The 22,445-nt window shown below is 57.0% G+C and overlaps 1 protein-coding gene across 2 annotated transcripts; it reads right to left on the reverse strand.

Annotated features, from left to right (window-relative positions):
• Nucleotides 1-5,795: 5,795 nt before the first annotated feature.
• Nucleotides 5,796-21,467, reverse strand: RTN4RL2 (reticulon 4 receptor like 2). 2 transcript variants are annotated; one of them, XM_037838956.1, is made up of 3 exons: nt 21,360-21,467; nt 13,897-14,378; nt 5,796-7,177 (listed from the first exon to the last, which is right to left on the reverse strand). In XM_037838956.1, the coding sequence occupies exons 2-3, from the start codon at nt 14,350-14,352 to the stop codon at nt 6,428-6,430; spliced, it is 1,206 nt and encodes a 401-aa protein (XP_037694884.1). In that variant the 5' UTR covers nt 14,353-14,378; nt 21,360-21,467; the 3' UTR covers nt 5,796-6,427. The 2 variants fall into 2 exon arrangements, with proteins under 2 accessions (XP_037694884.1, XP_037694883.1); XM_037838955.1 differs by lacking the exon at nt 21,360-21,467 and adding an exon at nt 19,987-20,353.
• Nucleotides 21,468-22,445: the final 978 nt, after the last annotated feature.

Genomic DNA, 22,445 nt, shown 5'->3' on the forward strand with positions numbered 1-22,445 from the left:
CAGAATGGAGGCCCCAGGCATCTCAGTCCCTGCTCCCAGCTGCCCTCTCTGGGCGGGCTGACAGTGACCTCAAAGTCCTCATCCACCCCCAAAAAAGGACTTGTGGAAAACCCCCAAAAGATAGTGTTAGGAGACAGCCATTTTCCCTTCCCTTTTAATTAAATTCTCTTTAATAAGTTAATGAAACAGACTGGCCCACCCATTTTACAGATGAGAAAAACTGTCCAGAGGGATCTGGAGTCTTGTCAGCGTCGCATAGCAGATCCCTGGCTCCTGTGAGCCAGCCAGCGCCCTTTTTGCAAACTAGGGAGTCGGAATCGGGCAGCACCCACCAACGGCTTGGCCGGTCCTCGGGGCCTGCCCGGGTCTCTGCGCTCTCGGTCCGGACCCTCACTTGCCGAATAACCTGATGGGGAGTGGTCGGGAGCGAGGAGCCGGAGCAGATCACCTCAGACTGCAGGGTGAGGACGGGCCGAGGAAGCGCGCGCGCCGGTACTGCGTGTGCCCAGCAGGCGGCGCTGCGGGGCTGCGGCGGGCACAGCCTGGGAGGGGACCGCGAGCAGGAGCGGACTCCCACCCCAAACTGCACCCCTACTCACAGGACTGCCCTTCCGGGTCTCGGCCTCTCGAACCCCTGCCCTGGGCCTGCAGGCGCTTGCTCGCCCTTCCTTTGAGCTCTGCCCACCCCGATCCCCACTCTTTCATGCATGATCTCCAGCCCCACCGACCCCCCCGACGGAAGGAGGGGGTCTCGGCTGGGGCTTGGGACACCGGGAGAAGGAGGGGGGCGGGGATGGAGGCAGAAGTCGCGGCCTCCTGGGGGAGGGGTGTCTCCTGGCCCGCCCCACCCCCGCCCCGGGAGTTTAGGGGAGGGGGGCTGGGCAGGGGCGGAAACGAGCTGGAGCCGTGTTTGTCGCGGCGCTGCCGAGTGGAACAGATGGCTGAGGAGGGGAGAGGGTGCGTGGCGGGGAAGAGGAGGGATGCGGGGGCCGGAGGATGAGGAACGAGGAATTTCGATGCCCCGAGTCTCCCAGGAGAAGCCCCCCCGCGCGCCCGCCCCATCTCTCTCCAGAAAGAGGGGCGGCCCAGCGCTCGCCTGCCTTCCCGGAGGGCCGACCCCGCGGCGCGGTCCCCAGCCCCAGGGCGCGCCCCTCGGCTCCCCACCCCCGGGCCCCCCGCGCGGGGCAGGCCGGCAGGGTCGCAAGGGTCAGTGTGGCCGCGCTCAGAGGGGCGAGGGGGCGGCGGAAACTTGCTCCGGGGCTGGGAGCGAGTTGAGGGATCGCAGATAGCTGAGGGAGAACGTGTTAATTGGAACTTTAAGCAGATGAGCTGGGATGGGGGGCGGAGGGGGATGGGCAGAGGGAGCGCGAAGGTCAGACGGGTGCTGGACCCTTGCGGAGTTCGGAGCAGGAGGGATGGGGAGGGCCGTCCGGGAGGCACGTGGTTCCCCCAGATCCATGCGTCCAACCACCCGGTCCCTGAGGACGGGAGGCTTCCTCCCTGACCCTGCGCCCCAGAAACTGAGTGTGGTTTCAGCTTCTCGCTGCTTACCTTGAGTGTCACCTTCGCTGGGTCCCCTCCCCCTGTCTCTCCCAGTTTCCTTTCCTTCTTCCTTTATTCACCATCCCTGGCATCGCCCATCCTCCCTCTCCACACTGGAGCATTGTCTGTAACTTCCACGAGTGTATGCGTGTTTGGGAGACAGAGAGTTGGGGGGCAGGATCTAACTTTTGGCTTTCTCCTTGTCCACCCCCCACGGAACACCCCACCTTTAAGGAGATGTTTCTCAACTTTAGAGTGCTTCATACCACCACCACTATCACCACCACACACACACACACACACACACACACACACACACACACACACACACACACACACACACCCCTGCTTTGGGCATTTGTTAAATTGCAGATTCCAGGTGCCGCCTAGAGAGCAGGTCTAGCTGGTCCGAGGGGCCCAGGAATCTGCATTTTCATAGCGCAAATGGCCCTGGTTTTTAGAAACCTTGGGTAGGGGATTGGTGGGCTGGAATGACTGCGCAAGCTTCTTTCCTCACTCACCCCACTCCCAGCCCTTTCCTCGCTGCTCTTGTCCTCACCTCTGCTCTGTGTGGCTATTTCTGCTTCCAGTGTGATGGTCTCAGGCTTGGAGAAGGTGGAAAGGAAGGAAGGGAAACAGGGAGGGAGGGAGGGAGGAGAGATAAAGAAAGATGAAGAGTTTGCGCCTGGCTCTTCTCTCCCGAGCAGGGTCTTCCCATTCTGTTCTCCCCTGTCCAGTTCCCTCCCCTCTGCTTCAGTTGCACCAGCCTCACCCCACTTTCTCACCTCCTTTCCTCACCTGAAGTTCTTAGGAAGACCAAAAGATCTTGGGATAGAGAATTTGGGTCTGAGGGGGGATGGCAGAACCAAAGGAAGTCCCCATCTCCAAAGGAAACGGCCAGAGGTCATTCTGGAGTTGGAAGAAAACCAGAGGAGGGAGGCAGGACTTGGAGGAAAGAAAACAACAAACAAATATGTATAGATAGGTCACCTTTCTGGGGACTACTGCATTCACTCCCCAGAACAATTCGATTCAGGCAAGCCGTTGTCCCCAGCTGACAAATGAAGAAGTGAATGTTCAGAGAGGTTAAGTAACTTTCCTGAGGTCACAAAGCTTTCAAGTGAGAGAATCAGTAGGTCAATTCACCCTTCTACTCCCCCTGACTGCCCACCAAACCATTCCTCAAGGGTGGTCACTCCAGAGGCCCCTGGGTAGCTGTCCCAGGCCTGCTGTCCCTGCTCTACCCCCACCCCACCCCCAAGGGGTGATGGGGATAGCTAAAGGGCATCATGTTTACAGACAAAAGGAGATGCTCAGGTTTCGGAACATCTGACAGGTCTGGTTGGATGCATTAAAAATTCATGTAGAAACCTGACCCCAGCTGGGCCTTGGGCCTGCCACCTGGACTGTCCCTGGCCTCTTGTGACCTCTTAGAGCCTGGGGGGCGAATTTCCCTTCAGTAGCGTCCTAGGCTTTCTGAAGTCTATGTCATGCGAGAGGGGTGCTCTCGTGGATTAGAGATCTAAAGTTGGGAGCCAGGCAGCTCAGAAGCAGGACTGAGAACCCTCCCCCACTCTGGATGTGAGACCCATAGGGTTTAAGGGCTTATAAACCCTGTCATCTGGCGTCCTTCTCCCAGCCCTCCAAGGCAATTGTTGCTCCTTCTCAGTTCAGGATGCTGAAGCGTGGCTGTGCTTCCCAAAGTGGCCAGCAGGGGGCAACCATCAGCTTGTCCACAGCCCCAGTCTCAACCTACGTAGGGCTCTGAAGGGCAGTAAAAGAACCCCTAATTAGGGTCAGAGAGATGCAGAGGTGACCTTGGGGAAGGGTTCTGGAGTGTGTGATCTGAAGAGAGAGGGAGAGATTTCCAAGTGTGGGAAAGATGAGGAACTTTAAGGAGAGTTTGAAGTAGTCCTGTGGGTTTCAAGGGCATGCAAGTGATGCCCAACCTGACAGAATCATTCCAGCCGTAGTGTTGGGGATGAGGCCAGGAGAGGGAAGGCTAGGAAGGAGGTTGGGATCAGACTCTGAGGAGCTTTGATGATTTGATAAGGTGTTTTATCTTTAACCTGTAGGCAATTGGGTGTTCCTGAATGACATAATGATATAATGCAAATTTTGGGCAGATGACTCTGGCCACCGTGGGCTGGCTGGGTGGGAGGCAGGGAAAGATTGGATGTAGGAAAATCAGTGAGGAAGTTATTGCTATTTTTTCCTGTGTTGCTATATTCTAGGCATGAAGCAATGAACTGGAGCAGGGAGGTGATCGGCGAATGGAAAGGAAGGAATCTACTGGGGGCAAAAGGGAGATTGGGGGACTGAATAGCTCTAATAGATTAGAGAAAAGCGGTTTAACAAAGAGGCACAGCGTTAGTGGGTGACAAAGGGAGTGCAGAATAGGGGTTCATTCACAGAATGTGTGCACGTGTGTGTGAATGAATTTTGTTTCTCTCGGGGTGGGGGAGTTGTGGGTAAGTCCATTCCCCTTTCAGGACCTCAGTTTCCCCATCGGAGCCTGGGTGGGGGTTGGACTAGGTGGCCTTGAAGGTCCCTCTTATTCTGGGGTATGTGGCTACAAGGCTGTGAATCTGAGTTGTCTGGAGAGGCTGGGGGTCTGCATGTGTGAGCTCTCTGTGGGTGGTCTCTGACCAGGGTCTTGGGTGGGTGGCTGTGCATGCCTGTATTTGGGGTGCATCTGCCTGTTTCTGGGGCCTGTGGGTGGCTGGCATGCCTGCATGTGCCCTGTGGCTCAGCTTTGTGTGAGTGTGTGTGTGTGTGTGTGTGTGTGTGTGAGAGAGAGAGAAAGCTCACGCGTGGGTGTGCACGTGATGGGCGTCCGTGGGTCTGTCTGGGCTGGTAGTGGTGGAGGTGGGGGCAGGGTGGGGAGCGGTGTTGCTGTAGGCTCCTTCCTGAGGCTCACACACTCCTCCTGCTTTCACTGTTCTGAAATAGCATCTGGACTGAAGGCCCATGAATATTTCACAATGATAATTCTGTGACCTGGACAGCCTGCCTCTGATTTACCAGCATCGCCCCTCCCCCCGCTCAGGCCCCAGCAGCCCCTCCTCCTCCCTCAGAAGGCCTGCCTGGTCGGCCCCCAGTTCCACCCATTAGCCTCCGCAAAGCCAGCCAGTCTTACACAGGACCCTGTGAGACCCCAGACTCAGAGCTCCCCTTGTTCCTGACAAGCTACTTTCACTATCTACTCCCCGCCCCCAAACCTTTATCCAAAGCCCACCAGGCTCAGGCCTTCCATGCTGACTACTCGATTCTGCCTTCTCTTCTCACCATCATTCTGTCTTCCAGCCAGAGTCACAGAATCTCAGCATCCCTCCTTCTGGACTCCTAGCGTCTGGGTCTCCTGTCTTCCCTCTCCCATCTTGCAAGCTAGATTCTTAACCCTCAATTAAAACCATCAAACTTCTCCCCAGTTGCTTCCCTCTGATGAGACCCACCCATAAGTCCTTCTTAGATTCCCCCCACCATGATTTGCCTCTTCTATTCACACCAGAAAGGTGGGGCTTCTGATCACACGTCAAGCCAGCAAAGCTCCCCAACTTGGGATTCTTGTCTCTCTGGTCACCCTTAGCCCCTGGTCTCTCTTCCAGGGTGCTTGGGGAACTGCTCTCTGACTTGGCCCATCCCTGATACCTTCTACCCCAAAGGAGTGAAGGAAGAGGGACCCGATGTCTGCAGGGTGCCATGTACAGTTGTGCCGGCTGTGTACTGCACGAGGGCACTCAGCCGAGGGGGTAAGTGTGAGCTGAAGTCCAGCCTTATCTGCTCACTAAGGTGTTTGCTCTGGTGTGGGGCTGCATTCCTTAGAAGAAGGGGTGCCTTTCCCAATTTTCCCAAAGCCATGTTGGGAGCCCCTTGCAGGGGGAGGTGAGCATTGCTTTTTTTTCCAGAAGGAGCAGGGCCTAACAGGGAAAGCTTAGTCAGCTTAGCTCCTTAGGTGTAAAATAATGTAGGGTTGCTGTAGCTGCTTCCATTAGACAAATGAAGAGATGAAATGCCACCAGCACCCACTCTTGGCTTTCAGTTTTCTCCCTGTCTGGCATCAAAATTTACTTCCTCAGTCCTCAGCTTCTGGTCACAGGGGAGAGCAGCACCCCAGCTCCAGCCAGCAGGAAGCTTTTCGATGGCACTGGATGGCTCCCCTTTCTCTAATCTCTTCTGGCCCTGGTATCCCTAAGATTCTAAGCCCTTGTCCCAGTTTGGAAGTCTGAGCCAACAAACCTTACAGAAGGAGAGAAAATAATAGAATTTTTTAATAAATTTTTTTCCCAAACAACTTTTGATCCTCACCACACAAGAGCCACGGTAGAGAGGAAAGTCCTCTCCCGGCGCCCTAAAAAGTGTCCAGGGTAGACTTAGGAGAAAAATATTCCTCCAGTGTCGGGAGGCTGAGGGGGGCGAGGATGAGCAGGAGCCTGGGGTCCCCCTGGTCCCGACTGAGGAACCTTCCAAAGGGCTCCTGGGACGATGCTCCCTTCTGTGGAGCTTCCAAAGGCTCTGCTGGTGGAAGATGCTTTGCAGGCAAAAGATCCTCTCAGTCCACGGTGGGCCCGGGAAACGGAGGTCTAAGCAGCTGCTTGGGGGAGAGGGGGGCCTCCAGGCAGCCCTGGGACGGGGAAGAGCTGGTGGCCAGAATCGGGGAGAACAGAGTCCAGGGAGCCACCAGATACGCCCTTCTGGGACCGCTCTAAGTCAGGATAGCCCAGGAGGCAGGGAGAGGCGGCCTGGTCCCAGGGGAGAAGGGGAACTGAGAGGGGAAAAGGAAAGCAGCAAGGCCAGGGGCGGGAACTGGGGCCAGAGCCGCAGCTCCGGGGGATCCCCACCCCACACCCCTCACAGCCCCGCCGCTTTAGTCTCAGCACCGCAGTCAGAGATGATGGGGCGCCAGGAACAGGAGGCAAAGCAGAGGGGTGGGGAGCCGGGCGGAGAGCACAGGGCCGCGGGAGTCCGCGGGCGCCTGGCAGGCAGCGCCGGGGCACGTCTGCTCCCCTCGCCGGTCCTCGCCCCCGTAGCCCCCCCAGTAGTCGTCCTCCGTGGGCGCGTCCCCGCCCTGGCGCCCCCGCGGGTCTTCGGCGGGCAGGTCTCGGTAGAGGGTGGAGGGGTCGGCGGGGGGCGCCCCGGCCTCGGCCACGCCGTACAGGTGGTTGGAGGAGCTGTTGCCGCGGGCGCGGCTGCCGGGCCGCGTGGGCGCCGCGGGCGGGCAGGATTGGAAGTCGGCCTCGCGGAGGGCGCGCAGGTCGCGGCCCTGGCGCTCCGGGGGGGTGGCGCAGGTCACGTCGGAGCTGGAGACGCGCGCGCTTTGGAACCAGGCCCAGAGCGGCCGCGCGCGGCAGTCGCACGCCCAGGGGTTGGCGTTGAGCCGCAGGAACTCGAGCGCCGGCAGGTCGGCGAGCGCCTCGCCGGGCAGCGAGGCCAGGCTGTTGTTGAACAGGTAGAGGATGGTGAGGCGGCTGAGGCCGCGGAAGGCCGCGCGGTGCACGCCCTGCAGCCGGTTGCCGTGCAGCAGCAGCCGGTCCAGGCTGCCCAGGCCGCGGAACACGTGCTCGGTGAGCAGCCGCAGGCGGTTCCCGTGGAGGAAGAGATGGCTCAGATTGGCCAGGTCCGCGAACAGGTCATCCTGGGGAGGGGTGGGGGCCGGGGGAGAGAAGAGAGTGGTCCTGAGGCAGAGTGACGGCTCCTCCCCGGAGTCTGGGGCAGGAAAGGGAGGGGTAGCACTGGGGCAGAGAGAAAAGGGTTTGGCCTTTTGATTTAGAGTCTTGGGTTCGAATCCTGCGCTTTCTACCTAGTTGCAGTGTCGTTCAGGTCAGTGGTTCTCAAATTTTAGCGTGCACCAGAATCCCCTGGAGTGCTTGATAAAACCAAGGTTGTGCCCGCCCCGCCATCCCACCCTGAGAGTTTCCCCTTCAGCAGCTCCAGGGTGAGGCCCGAGATTCTGCATCTCTTTGCAAGTTCTCAGGTGATGCTGCTGATCAGCGGGCTCCACTCTGAAAATCACTGGTGTGGTTAAGTGTGAAGACTGGGAAACCAGATTTCCTGGTTTCAAATCCTGGATCTGTCATGAACTGTGCCAGCTTAGGCAGGCTGTGCTCTGTGACTGTTTCCTCATCTGTAAAATGTAGAGTAAATAAAACATGTTTAAGGTGCTTAGAACAAGGTTTCTAAATGAGTTATCCATTCCTGTTGACTCAGCCAGGACAGGTAGCCTCTCTGCACCTGCTTCCTCGCCTCTGAAATGGGGAGGGGGCATACCTTCCTCAAGAATTTGTTCTGAGGACTAAGATAAGGCATGTGCATGCCATGGGTGAGGCACTGGGCACAGAGCATGGCACACGGGGACAAGCTCAGTGACTAAGCCCAGGTTCAGAGGCAGCTTGCCCTCTTCCTAGTTGTGTTACTTTGGACAGGTTATTTAATCTAGCCAAGCCTTGGTTTCCTCAGTACCTATAGCAGGGATAACAATACCCCCCCTCCTCCCACCAAGCAGTCTGAGTGAGGGTTAGATAAGACTGTGCTATAGGGGCCTGGTACCGTATTCAGAGGGCATATGGTTGGCCACCAAGAAATGCTACTTATTACAACAATAATAGCATTAGGTCTCAGCCCTTTTCTGCTAACAGAGAAGCTCCCTGGGACCAAAGGTTCTGCTGTTTAGCTGAGTTATAAAGGGGACCCACTGTCAGCTCTACCACCCCTCCCCCACTGCACACACCCCAGAGGCAGCAGAGCAGGGGAAGGAAACTGCAGAGCTGCCACTTGATGCTCTGCATCACTGCACCCCCCTAACCTTAGAGAAGCTGTCCCCTCTAGAGGAGCTGTCCCATGTTAAGTGCTGGAAGGATGCTTGAGCTGTGGTTGAGTTAATGGTGGGGTGGGGGTGATATATTGGTAGGCAGGGGGTGGGACGGTGGGTGGCAATCAAACTTTGCATTATAACCAGTGCACCAAAGTATTCCAAAGATCAGCCAGGTTTGGGAGCTAGTGCTTAGGGACCCACCAGCTCAGCCCACTTTTTATAAAGGACAGCACTAAGACCCAGAGAGGTGAAGGGTTGCCAGGGAGGGGCTCAGCACCCCAGACCTCTGAGGCCACAGCCCTGAGGTGCTCCCCTCTTGTGCAGGACACCACTGTGGGTGTGCAGGACCGCCCTGGGGTCCTACTCCCTGGGAAGATGACCCCCTCACACTCTGGAGTCTGGTTGGAGGCTCTCAGGTGGGGAGGAGGGCCTTGACTCCCAGCCCACACCCACAGCCTCCACCTTCCTGCGCTCCTGCGTGTTCTCGCCCCCTCCCATCTGGCTTCCGCCCTCGCTGCTACAGGAACTGAGTCTGCCAAGCGCCCTCCTCTTGGCCACATTGAGATCCATCCCCCTCAACCTTTTCGGCTGCCTCTGACACCAGCGATCTCCGCCCCCTGCTGCCACCACCCCAATTCCCCACTCAGGTCTCCATGGCTCCCGGTACATCCCTGCCCTCAGCCTGGCCCAGCTTGGCCTGGTGTCCCGGTCCTCCTCTTCTCACCTTCCAGCCCACCCAGGGACTGCAGGGTCTGGGCTCTAAATACCTTCCACTCAGACACCCAATTAGGGTTTCTCATTTTTAAGGAGTGTCAGTAAGATGAGGACACACCCAGAGATTTCAGGTCAGAGGATCAATATGGGGCAGGGAAAGGGAGCAGGGGTAATTTGCATTTGGTGGTGGTGGGGGTACTCAGGACCTCAGGACGTTTCAGAGAAGCAAAGGTTTGAAGACCTTGGGGAATTCAGGCACCTTTGACCCACATCCCTAATATGCAGGCCACAGAGTTCCTTGCTTCGAACCTCCTCTCCTCCCCTTTTGTTCTCTGCAAGGGTCCTGTCTCTCCCCTCTCTGAGCCTCAGCCTTGGGGTCCATCTTGGCCACCCCCCACCCCATCCAAGCTGGTGTCAAGTCCCGCTGCTACTTCCTGTGCTGCAGCTCGCAAACCCGGTCCTTTCTCCATCATTAAAACCATTCTCTGTGCATTAATAAGCTCTTGACTTTCACAGCCCTGGCTCACCCCCCACCCCCCCTTCCTACCATCCCCTCCCTCTGGACTGAGAGTTCCTGCTAAAGTCATCCTTTTCCATTTCGAAAACCACATTTCCCTCGCCTCCCCTGGCCAGTTCACAGCTCTCTGCATCCATTTGGAATCTCGGCACAGAATCCCTTCCCCCCCCTTCCCCGGACAGCATCCTGTTGTTAACCTTGCTTCCCTCCCACCTCCCAGCTCCTAGCTCCCAGCTCAGGCGCCAATCAAATCAGCTGCTGGGCTGTGTGACCTTCAGCAGCTCCAGGCACCTCTCTGGGCCTCAGTTTTTTTCACCTGTGAACCAAGGGACTTGGAAGAGTTATCTTTAAGATCCCATCCTCATCTGATATTTATGAGTCGGTGAGTCCTGGAATGTACCTACTTCATTCAACAAAGCTGTACTGAGAGTCTCCTTTGTGCCAGGCCACCCCCGCTCACGGAGCTCACCAATCTATGCCGGGTGTCACCGCCCTCATCGGTGTCAGCAGTGTTGAGCAGCTGACTTCCTGGGATCTTACTATGTGCCAACCCCTGTGCTGCACACAGGTCCCATGTAGTAACTTAATCATCATAGCCCTATATGGTGGATAATATTATTATCCCCATTTCAGAGATTAGGAGAGGGAGGCTCAGAGAAGTCAGGAGACTTGCTTCAGGGTCCAGCAGCTCATATGGAATGGAATGGGAGTGTGAACTCTGGAGGCAGGGCTCTGCATAATGCCATTCTGGAGTCAGATAGACTTGGGTCAGTTCTAGGCTGGGCCCCTTCCCAGCCTAGTGACCTTGGGCCAATTTCTTAACTTTGCAGAGCCACAGTGTCTTTAGCTTTAATGGAGAGAAGCAATAGCTACTCTTAACTAAGTTTCAAGCAATACCTCCTTTAGCTCTCAAAACAAACCCCTGAGGTACAGGTTGTTATCTTCATTTTACAGGTGGGTCCATTGAGGCTCAGAGTGGTTAAGTAACTTGTCCAAGACCACACAATGGATTGAAAGTAGGGCTGAGATTCAAACTCAGGTCTGTGTGAATGCAAAGATTGCTCTTAAACACCAAGCAGTCTGCTGTAATGATCAAAAGAGAGAATGGGTGTCTTCATCATCTGGCTTCATTTAAGTATACTCCATGATGGCAGGGATGCTATTTTGGTTCACCCTGAGTGCCTGGCACCCAGAATGCTGCAGCATGTAGTAGGTGCTCAATAAATACCTGTTGATGAATGAACTCATCTGGCCCAGTGCCTGGCCTATAGCAGACAGTCCGTGAGAGCTCCTACTCCACCCCATTCCCACGTCTACCCTCCACATCCTGAAAAGCTGTGGTCCTCTTGCTTCCTCCAAAGCTCCCTTCTCAGAGCAAGCCTGGCTTCATCTTGGGTCACAACTGCACCCTGTGGATCTCACCCCAGCCCACATGTTTCCACACCTGCCTGTGGCATCTCCCAGCCTAGTTCCGCCAGGCAGTTCACAGGCAGAGGTTGTCTCTTTCACTCTCCCTATAAAGGGCCAGGTGTGAAAATGCTTCCTTCCCATGATGCTCTGGGCCATGCATGCCAGGGGTGCACGGAGCAACTGCTCCCCATTTCAGAAGACCCCCTGGTCCACCTGAGGTCTCCTCTGCCCAGGCCTGTCCTGAACTCAGGCCCTGACTACTACCCTTGGCCTGGGAGTCAATGGAGAGTTAGTTGGGTCATGATAACCTGAGTTACTCAGCTCTGAACTAGGTGCTTTAGATACATGAACTCATTCATTCTTTACAGCCCTCCTTTGAAAGAAGGTTTTTTTTTATTATTCCCAGTTTACAGATGAGGAACCTCAGGTTCAGAAAGGGGACGCAATCCTGCCTGAAGTCAAACAGTCAGAAAATAGCAGAGCAGGGATTCAAACTCAGGCCCTCTGATTCCAGATTCCTCAGCTTGAACAACTAATATCTATTGATAAGGAGGGTAGAATCCCAGTAGTAGTATTAGTTCTGCTAATAATCTTAGCACCCACATATTGTGAGTGTGGCCCTATGTTAAATGCCTTACAGTTTCAACCTTACGGAACTTCTTAGATAAGTATTATCATTACATGCTATTATCATTAGCATTTTACGCATGAGGAAATGGAGATCAAGAGAGATCCAGTAATTTGTCCAAAGTCCTATAGAAGCCAGCACGTGGACCCTGGTCTGGGAGATTCCAAGGTGGGTGCTTTCGAAACTGAGCCCCCGCTGCTGTACTGCTGCGTATCACCTCTCTGCACCGCCCAGACAGACCCTGGATGGCAAGTTCTGAAGGATGAAAACCCGGAGTGTGGTCAGATGGGCAGTTTCCAGTACCAGCTTCTCCTGGCTGTGTGGCCCCAGGTGAGTCCCCAGGCCTCTCGGAACCTCTATTTCCTCTTGTGTCAAATGGGGATAACTGTCCTACTGACAAGTTGTTCTGAGGCTCAACTTGATGGGGAGTACACGATGCCCTGGGGTGCATGGACAATGGTTAAAGAGACTGTTAGGTTTAGAGGCCATTATATCTCTACACTGTTCTCAGTTTCCCTATTGGGAAACTGGCCTCAGTTTCCCTATTGGTAAGAAAGAGGTGGAAACAATCTCATGACAAGGCTATGGCAATGAGACGAGGTAGACGAGTCTATTTTGTAAAACTGTGGAGTGCCTGGCAAATTTAGGAAAAAAAGAAAACAGTGTTCTGGGAACGCCCCACCCAGGAAGGCGTCAGTATAATTCTCAGGGTGGGGTCCAAGGTGGGCCACTTCCCTGAGACTGGTGTTAAACGAGGTTGGTTGGTTGGTTTTAAGTAGTCTTTTAACAAGCATTTCTATAGTGCTTCCTGTATGCCAAGCAGTAGACTAAGTGCTTTACAAATAATTCATGCGTTTAATCCTCGTAAAATCCCTGGGAGATGGGTGCTTTTGCTACCCTCACCCCCCATTTTACAGCTGGGAAAACTGAGGCCCAGGGAGGTTTAAAAACACTTGTAAATGGCAGAGTTGATAGCTGTACAGCTCTTAGAATAGAGCATAACACCTAGTGTGCCCACTAAGTGGTAGTGTCTGCCATTGTTACTGTTATTTATGCAATAATAATAACATATGTTTTTCCAACTTGTTATGCATTTTACTTTTTGTTCGCCTCCGCACTAGAATGCTATCTTTATGAAGTACGTTCACTCCTGTGTTTTCAGCACCCAGCACATAGTGGGTGACTTAACAAATGTCTGTTACGAATTACCACCATCATCACCCAGCAGATTGGTGGCTGGTCAGGCACCGGTCCCTGGGGGAAAGAGGGGGGCACCTCCCAGGTTTATGTGAGGAGAGGGGAGAATTTGGATGCCCTCGACCCCTCCCAGCCAGAGGCCAAGGGCCACGGGAGGATTTTTCTCCCAGAGTGGTTTAGAAGGTGTGTTATTGCTTCCTGGGGAAATGGAATGGGAGGATTTGACTGCCAAGCAGTCAGCATCACAACAACAATAAACAATAATTAGATCAATAATATAACAATAAATAACAATTACTGTTATCCCTTCCGTGTTTTAGAGCATCATTTTCTAGTGGCTTAGCAGCACATTACCTTTTTTTTTTTTTTCCCTTCTGTTTCCCTTGCAGGGAGATGACAAATTGGGGGACTAGGAATCTAGAAAGGGTAGGGTTTCCCTTCATCCCATTACCCAGTGAGTTGGAGAGAGTGTCCTCCTCTGGGCCACCTGTTCCTTGTTCTGCCCTCTTGCTCCACTTCCCCCTGATGTGGGAAGACTTGGGGGTGGGTAGGTGAGAAAGCAGCCCCAAGGGCCTCTGAGTGCCTGGAGAAAGGCAGCACCCCACAAAGATAAACAGGGGGGAAAGGAGGAGAAATCATAGAAAGACACACACACACACACACACACACAGACATGGGGGTGTGTGTGGAGTGGGTGTGTGAAGGGAGACAGACAGAAGAGGCAGAAGAAGACAGATGGGGGAAGCAAGTTACTGAGAGAGGTAGAGGGGGACTGAATGGGATAGACAGACAGACACTCAGAGGCAGAGGGAGACAGATGGGAGCCTGGAGGAGTTAGAGAGGGGCAGAGAGGAACCCAAACAGAGGTAGACAGACAGACAGATCAAGACAGACAAAAGAGATGAAATAAAGAAAAAACCCTGGGGAAAGTGAGAGGGTCAGAAACTCAGAGCAGGGACACAGAAACAGAGAGGTGGCAGGAAGGGCGGCCTGGGGAAAGAGAAGGGTCCCACACGGCCCGGTGGAGCAGGGAGAGGACTTGGGGTGGGGTGGGGGAGGGGGTCGGGGCAGGCTCACCTGTAGGTGGAGCAGGCTGTTCTCCTGGAGGTAGAGGTACTGCAGGCTGACCAGGCCGCGGAAGATGTTGCCAGGCAGGCTGCTGAGCTGGCAGCGGTACAGATGCAGCGACTGCAGCCGCTCCAGGCCCTGGAAGGTGTCAGGCTCCAGAGAGCGCAGGTGCCGGTTGTCGCCAAGGTCCAGCTCCTCCAGGCCCTGCAGGTGGCGGAAGGTGCCCGGGTAGATGGTGGAGAGGTTGTTGGAGAAGAGCCACAGGGTGAGCAGGTTGGGCCCGAAGGTGCCCGGCCGCAGCGTGCGGATGAGGTTGTTCTGCAGGAAGAGTCGCTGCGTGCTGGGCGGCAGGGACAGCGGCACCGAGGAGAAGTTGTTGGCCTGGCAGCTCACGGTGGGCGGGGACGAGTAGCAGGTACAGAGCATGGGGCAGCTGGGGGCCACGGGCGGCAGGGCCAGGAGCATCAGCAGGAGGCAGGCCGAGGCGGGACCTGCGGGGAGGCGGGAGAGGCCTCGCTGGGCGGGCTGTCGGGGCGCAGGGCCCGCCGCCGAGATCCGCCCACTCGCTAAAGGGCCCCTGGCCCTGGCGCTCAGCATTTTGGGGGGAGGGAGGTGGGGTGGGGATACCGGGTGCAACCTCAGAGCCGTGAGAGGCCCTGGCTCCTTCCACTTTTTGAGGCTCCTGGAATATATATTTTTAAAAATGAAGACATTCCCAGAGGGCATCATAAAAAAGCACCGTGGTACATTTAAAGTTGTTTGACAAATGATGGACTTCCTTCAATCCTGTTTCCATTGCTGTGCATTTGACCTTGTTTGGAGATCATGTCAGAAAATTAGCAGTCTGGGGTCCTATGTAGGGTGTTTAGCAGCATACCTGGTCTGTCCCTTCGGAATGCCATTGCATCTCCCCCTGGTTGTGACAACCCAAATGTCTCCAGACCTTGCCAACTGCCCCTGGGGGCAAAATCACCCCAGCTGAGAATTTCTGGGACTAATTTGAGAGCCTTTGTGAATCTAAGGCCCCTGCAAAACCGCCCTCTGGCTGCTCTGGTGACCAGAGCCCTCAACCCTCACCCTCCTGCAGCTTTCACCCTTGAAGAACCAGAGGGGGCCTCTCCATGCTGGAAGGGCCCTTAGGGGTCAGGGTCAGTGAGTCTCTATGTGGGGACACCCCTGGCGACAGAATGAGCTGGGGTCCTGGAAAGAAGGCGTCTTCCTTGGCCCTGCCCATGCAGTATCAGAATTCCTGGGGATGGAATCTTCATTTTTATATCCCAGGCTCTTCTTATATACAAAAGTCACTTAAACACATTTTTTAAAAGTAACTTTCAAGGGTCGGATATGGTCCAACCCTCCTATGACAGAGGTGTAGGAACAGGCCTGAGGAGAGCAAAGGGTCTGGGATTAAAGAGTGGAGTTCAAGCCCCTGTATGGCCCCCGAGTGCAAGGATACCCCCCTCTCCCCAATTTTCCCACCCTCTCTGCAGCTGAAAGAGCTTGACCTCTACCCTTTATCGATTTCTAGATGGCTCCGGGGATTTTCTTCCTGAGCACCTTCTGCTCAGGCCAAGTGCCAGGCCTGTGGAAGAGAGGGAGACCCGGTGCCTGACCCCAAGGACCGGCGGTCTTGGGGCTCCCCTTGGTTAGGACGCCCTGGGGGTGGCTGAGCAGTTGGTGTTTTTAAGTGTGAGATCTCCCAGGCTGCAAATAGCACCTGCTCCGGTGCCTGTTTTGTGTGTGATGTCTTGTTCCTGAGGTGCCCACGTGTGTGTGTGTGTGTGTGAGTGTGTGTGAATGCGTGCATGTGTATGTGATTTTGGATAACGGAATGAGCCAGGTGTGCGCATGGCACCCACAGGCCCGAGTGTAGGGGGTGACGCCACAGATGCTCTGGGGGCCTCCTCCCGTGGGGACACACACAGGCGCAGGGCGGGGCACCCCACGCACCTCGGAGTTGGTGCTCCCCGCTGCCTGCACCGCCCCGACGCCCACCGCGCGTGTCCCGGCCCCTCCCGGAGCCGCGCGTGCGAGCGTGTGCTGGCTGTGCTCCGCGTGTGTGAGTGCCGGGCCCCGTGCGTGTGTAGGCTGGGTGTGATGTAATACTCAGTGACACAGCGGCTGCTGTTCCATTCGTTCACACCACCTCCGCGTTTCTCGGCCCTTCTCACCCCTCCCCCGTGTGGCGTTTCACGATTACTTTCTCCTCCCCGGTTTTCCAGAGCCACGTGGGGTGGAGGAGCATGTCTCTCACCCCTCATCCCAACCAGGCAGGGGTGGGGTGAGGGACCCTGGGTGGGTTTCGTGATGGCTGAGGGTTAGCGCTGGGAATTTGATATTTCAGAGCGGGAAAGGTCCTCCAGGTTCATCTGGTTCAACCTCTGGTTGAACGGAGGTTGAAACTGGGGCCCAGAGAGGGCAGGCGATTTGCCCAAGGTCACACAGCAAAGTGGTAGCAGGACAAGGACCAGAAAGGAGTCTCCCAGTGCTCAAGCAGGGCACTTCCCTTCCTGCCAGTCAGCCTCTGAGCTCTGCTTCCCCTAGACTTAACACCAGAGAAAGCCCAGTCCTTCTCTGATCCCTTAATCCTACCCTTTATCACAAGAGTATGAGCTCTGATGGCTGCCAGCCTGCCTCCAGAGGATTACGGAGCCCTTCCCGGGGCCTCCAGGGCTGTCTGCTACCCCAGGAGAGGCCGAGCGAGGGACAAAATCCCAAAGGGCTCCAGAGTCAGGAGCCACTTCCCTGGCACCCAGATCTCTTTCAGCTTTGAGGCCGAGGGTGGCAAGGGCTGAGAAGGGTCCCCACTCATCCCTCCTACCCAGACCCCCAGACCCCCACTTTCCCACATTAGGTGGCTTCTCTCCCCCAACCCCCCTTCCTTTTGTCCCAGCAGTCTCCCAGCACGGCCCACCTCCCCCAGCCTAGGGATGGTGTTCCCTGCAGGCTCTTTGAGGAGGGGTCCTGAGCGGGGGGGGGGGGGGGGGGGGGGGGGGCTGCCATGGCAGCTGCTGCGTAACGGTGACTCTGTTGCCATTTCTGGCCCTCACTGCCGTGCAAAGCAGCTGTAACCCAAGGAACCTCATCCATAATTCAGGCTGCGGCTCTCACTGGAGGCGAGGAGGAGGGGAAGCTGGGGGGCTCAGAGTTTCTCTGCCCCCAGGCCCAGCTCCAGGGCTCCCGGGCAGAGACAGTGGTGGTGGTGATGGTGGGGGGGGGGGCCTTCTCCCTCCTGCACCCTTCGCCCTTTGGTCCCTGCCCCCTTGGTGCTCTTTTTCTTTTCCCACAATCCCCTCCCCACCCCTGCCCCTCGCTGCTCTCCACCACCATTCCTCCATCCAAGCTCTGCTCTTCTTTTTCTCCCAGGACCACAGCTCCACTCCTGGCCCCCATTTTGTGAATTCCTGGCAGAGACTGGGGCAAGATGCACAAGGAGGCAGAGCCGGAAGGGAAGCTAAGAACAAACCCCTCCTTTCACAGGTAACATCATGCGCTGGCTAGAGGAAGGGTTGATTTTGGGGTGAGCAGCCCAGGCCTCCTAACCTGGGTTCTGAAGTCTGCCTTTGGTATCTTTCTTGGAAGCTTCATTTCATCTCCCCACTTTCCAGGCAGGGGAAAGCCCTTTCTAACAGCCTCCCCCACCTCTCTGCTCACCCCATCCTCTTGCTTTCCTCTTCTTCCTTTCTTTCTAAAGCCAGCAGGTGATGGTTAGAATTGGAAGGGAGGATAGAAAGCAGTAAAGGGAGGAAAGCATCGGTTATTAAGCTTCTACTGTGTGCCATTTTTACATATTAACTTCCTTATCCATAGAATTCAATATAACATAAGCCCCTGTGAGATCAATATTATGGTCCCCAATTCTCAGATGAGGGGAGGCTTGGGAACATGATGTGTGAGTTGCCTTAGGTACTGTACTAGTAGAAGGAGGGCACCCAGATTGGAAGGAAGGAGCATCAGGCCTGTGTGATAAGTGACTCTGCCTTTTCTTTGGGAGACCCTGCATTATCCATGGAAATCACCCCTGGGTGTGAAAGATGCTGCCCTGGAGGTAAAGGGAAGGCGGAAATCTAGCCCGGGTGCAAGGGCCAGACACCATGCTGGGTCTAGATGGCTGTTCAGGGTCAAGGCCAGGAAGTGACCCAGCTGACTGTATCTGAAATTTTCTTCTCCTGGGCTTCAGGTTGTGGCTGTTCTAGGAGATGGCCCATTTTGGAGTCAAGAAGAGATGCACAGGGTCCCGACCGGGGCAGGGAGCGGTGAGAGTCCAGAACGTGGTATTGATCTTGGAAGGCTGAGAGGCCGAGAACCAAAAAGTATCCATTCTCTAAGTGACCCCAGTTAACGATCCTGGGCTATCAAACCCTCGATGACCAGGGCTCAGAAACAAAGTTGTCACCCCAGGAGCCACCCTTCAGTCTCCATGAAGGAAGAGAACTGGAAAAGGAGGCAGATGAACCCAGCGTAGAGGGCAGAAGCCAAGTGCCACCCCATGCAGCCAGGCAGCTAGTCCTGAGTGGTCTTTGTCAGGGTGCTGGTTGGGGGGTCAAGGCCTCTGGTTCTGGAAGGAGTGGCACAGGGTCCCAGATGAGAAGCAATAACCCCATACCCAAAAGGCTGCCTCAAGGAAAGACCAGGGCCTGCTGGGCAGATGCTGAGGGGGCAGGGGCTGAGGAGGTGGGAGCCGAGGCGCCGGACGGAGGTGGTGGCGATGCCAGTGACGCAGGGGCCTGGGGAGGCACTGACGCGGGCGATGGAGGTTTAGAGCTGCTGCAAACAGCTTCTCACTCCGCCAGAATGTAACACCCCAAAATAAGCAGCCACCGTGGCGGCGGCGAGATCCGACAGGCCCAGGGATATAAATGGCAGCACGGAGCCAGCAGAGTGCCCACCCTAGGAGCCGCTACCCCACTTGCATGTCCTCACCCTCACCCCCTCACAGTCACCCCCTCCCCCCCCGGGGCCTGAGCACAGAGCCCCTGGTATCACCCACCAGCCACTCCCAGAGAAAGGCCATGTGATAGACAGGCACTTTGGGGATGGAGGGCTTCACACGTGGAAGTGGTTAGCAGAAGCCTCTTTGTCTTATCCCTGGGTAGGTTCCTGCTTCCCACCGTCTGTTCCCCCTCCCTTCCCCAGTCTCCAGCCTGATCTGTCCTCCCCCCCACCCCCCACCACACACATACCAGCCCCTCTCCCATCTCTAGCTCCCCATCCCAACCCTAACCCTCATCCTTAGGTCCTGACACCACATCTCTATCCACCATCTCCATCCTTCTTTGCTTTCTTGGTTTCTGTTTTTCCCACTCCCCTTTTCCATTCCAGTCCTCAGGATTCCAGCCCTCATTCTCAGATCCGCTGCCCCCACCCCTGGATTCTGGGTCCTTGTCCCTGGTCTTCTTTCCACCCCACTCCTAAACTGGTCTTCCTTCTCCTTCCGCCTTCCTCACCTCGGTCCCACTTCTCCCGATGCTTCCCAGCCTTTATTCCACACCCATTTCCCCATCTCCCTCTCTCCCCTCTGCTCCCCTAACCACTTTCTCCATCTTTGACTTCCCCTCCCCATCCCCCCACCCCATTCCCAGTTTCTGGCCCACACCCTTGCCTGTCACTCAATCCGTGGAACTACCCCCTTTCCAGCGCCCTCCATCTGTCCTCCTGGGAGGGCCGTTTGGATTCCCCTCTATACTCCCCACCTTCTCTGAAGGCCCCCTACCCACACCACCTGTCCTCCCAGGTGACGGGAAAGTGCTGAGGCACCGGCTGGAGGAGTTGCTGAGTCGGCGCTTCCCCAGCCGGCCCGAGTCCTCTGTGTCCCCCCGAGCAGTTGGAGTCGGGACAGCGGTACCTGAGCCTCCCTACCCGCTCTGAGCTCGGTCCGCCTGTCCCCCGCGACCCCACTGGGTCACAAGCTCCTGGGCCGGTTCCAAGCTGAATGTCCCCCAAAAGCAGGAGGGCGAGGGCGGGGTCCGGGCTCTAAGGTCGCCCCTCCCCAAGCTACCCCACCCGCATAACTGCCCCACTTTCGCGCCCAGGGGGATGGAACGCCCTGCTTCCCTCCCCCAAGTTGCCCCTCGCTCCCTGGCCGGTCGGGATCCCTACCTTGCAGCAGGCGACGGAAACCGGGCAGCATCTTGTCTCGACGCTCGGGGGAGGGGCGGCGGGGGGAGGGTGCTCCCACTCGCTCCCTGAGCCCGCCAAAGGGACGGCGGGGACTCCGCGGGGCTCCGGGAAGGCCCGGGAGTCCCCGGGCGGTGTGGCCGGGCCGCAGCCCTCTACCCTGCGCCCTCCGGGCTGTGGGGCTCGGGAGGAGCCATGAGCCCCGACGGGACGGGGCGGGGCGCGACGAGCAGGTGCTCGCGTTGGACACCCGGCGCCCAGGTCCCACAGCAGCGCGGTCCGCGCGAAAGTCCGTCAGTCCGTCAGTCCCTGCGCCCCGGCGGCTCGCCGAGGGAGAGTGGGGACAGCGAGGAAGCTCTTCCCAACCACCCCCACTCCTTCCCGCACTCTCTGGCTCCTCCCTCGCTTCCTGGCTTGCTGACTTAACCCTTTCTTGGCCAGTAGGAGGAGGGAGTGGCACTTTCGCCCCCTTCCTTCCCAGCCTCCTCCCCTCCTCGGGGCACCCGGGGGACAGTCTTAGATCGTCTTTGCAGCGCCACGGTTCTAGAGAAATCCCTTCTTGTGGGGCATGGTAGTGGAAGGGAACCCCGTGGACCAGTCCTGTGTCCCTCTCCCAACTTTTCCAGGGAGATGGGCTCCTACCTAGGTCATAGTTTCCCCTCCCCCCACACTCTCCCCCGCGTGGTTGTCCAGGCCTCTAACGTGACACCCCCACCCCAACATTACGGGAGGGCTCCCGGCCAACCAAGATTCCCTTTTCCTTCCGTTCCCAGACCCCAAGCCCAGAGTGTGTGTGGCTATAAGAATATTATTACATGCAAGAGTTGTGTGTGCAAGAGCTGTGCATATGAGCGTGCGCGCGCGCAAGGACACATGTGCAGGTGTGACTGAGTGCTTGCATGCAACCTTTTATACTGGCCCAAGGGAGCAGGGGCCACGTGAGTGTGCTCACGGGGGAGCCGCTGAGTGCCCGCCAGCTTGCGTCTCTGTGCTGGTGGGAAACAGGAGGCTGGGCGAGGGTTTGGCGCGCGAGCTTGGGGATGGGCGGAGAGGGTATATGTGCAAGGGTGTGTGGACACCCCTCAATGCATTTTCGAGCGGGTGCAAGTTTGGGTGCACTTGCGAGTGTGTTGCGTGAAGTATTCTAGAGAGGGTGTGTCATCCCCCGCGAGGGGACAGGAGAGGACCCAAAGGTGGGTTGGAAATCCCAGGTGGGCCTTCACGCGAACGTCCTCTATCCCCATTTAAAAAAGGGGTGGATTCTGATCTCACAGGGACCCTTTGCGCCCCTTGTGGACGTGTTCCTCCGACCCGTGATCTGCGCGCGGAAGTACAAAGGCAGCAATCTCGCTCACCCTGGCCTTGACGCGGCCCGGGGTGCCCAGCGTCTGGCCCTCGAGAGTCGCCTCGGCGCGGGCAGGCGCGGGGCCCGAGGCGGGGACCGCTTCGGGGACGATCGCCAAACGGCGCAGGCGGGGTTCGGGCTTCTGGAGCGCCGCGTACGGCGGGTGCCAGGGCCATCTGCGCGCAGCCCTGCTCGGCCTGCGGGCGCCTGGAAGACCGTTCCCGGGAGCAAAGCAAGGGAGCCCTCGCCCCGTCGCCTCGCTCTTAGGCCCCTCCTCTCCTGTCTGTGCCAGGGTCCAGCACAGTGCCTGGCATACGACGGGCGCTTTCTAAATCCTGGTCTCACTCTTCGCATTCATTCTCTGATGCTTCCATAGGCTCTCATTCTTCCTTCCTTCTCACTCGATTTCCCTCATTTTCTGCCCCCTCCATTCTTATTCATATTTCATGGTCTCCCTGTTCTCTCCTTCCCTCCCTCCCTCTCTCCCTCTCTTCCTCCCTTCTCTCTCCCGGTCCCTTTCTCCCGCTATCCATCTGTCTGTCTGTCACTGTCTTCTCCGTGTCTCTCTCACTGTCTCTCCGTGCGTCTGTCTCTCTGTCTCTTTTTTCCTAATCTGTGTGGGTCGCTGCCTCTCTGTCCGTCCATCTCTGCGTGTGTCTCGGTGTCTGCCCTTTTCTCCCCATTTTATTAGCGGGCTCCCGGCGCTCTTGCACCGCGACGCTCGGGCGCCCCCTGCTGGTTCCAGGCCCGCTCTCAGCGCCTGGATTTCCTCTCCCGCCGCTTTCTGGGAGCGAACAGGGGCGTCTCGGGGGCTCCCGTCCCCCTCCCATCTACAGAAGGCAGGAAGGGGCCCAGGCGTTTCCCTAGGACCCACCCCACCGGGGCCCGCGCCTGGTGGCGGGGGGTGGGGGGGGATGGAGGGGGCGGCGGGGAGGGAGTGTTGGGGGGTAGCAGGGTGGGATTTGGCGTCCTTCCCCGGAATGAGCCGCGGCACAATCTGTCGCTGGGTTTGTTTGCCGAGCTGCCTCCGGAGCGCAGTGGGGCTGGCTCCCGGGGAGCGAAATATCACAAGATGCGGAGACAGACGCTGAGGGGC

Source organism: Choloepus didactylus, chromosome 6 (genome assembly GCF_015220235.1).
Source record: "Choloepus didactylus isolate mChoDid1 chromosome 6, mChoDid1.pri, whole genome shotgun sequence".
NCBI classification, from domain to species: Eukaryota; Metazoa; Chordata; class Mammalia; order Pilosa; family Megalonychidae; genus Choloepus; species Choloepus didactylus.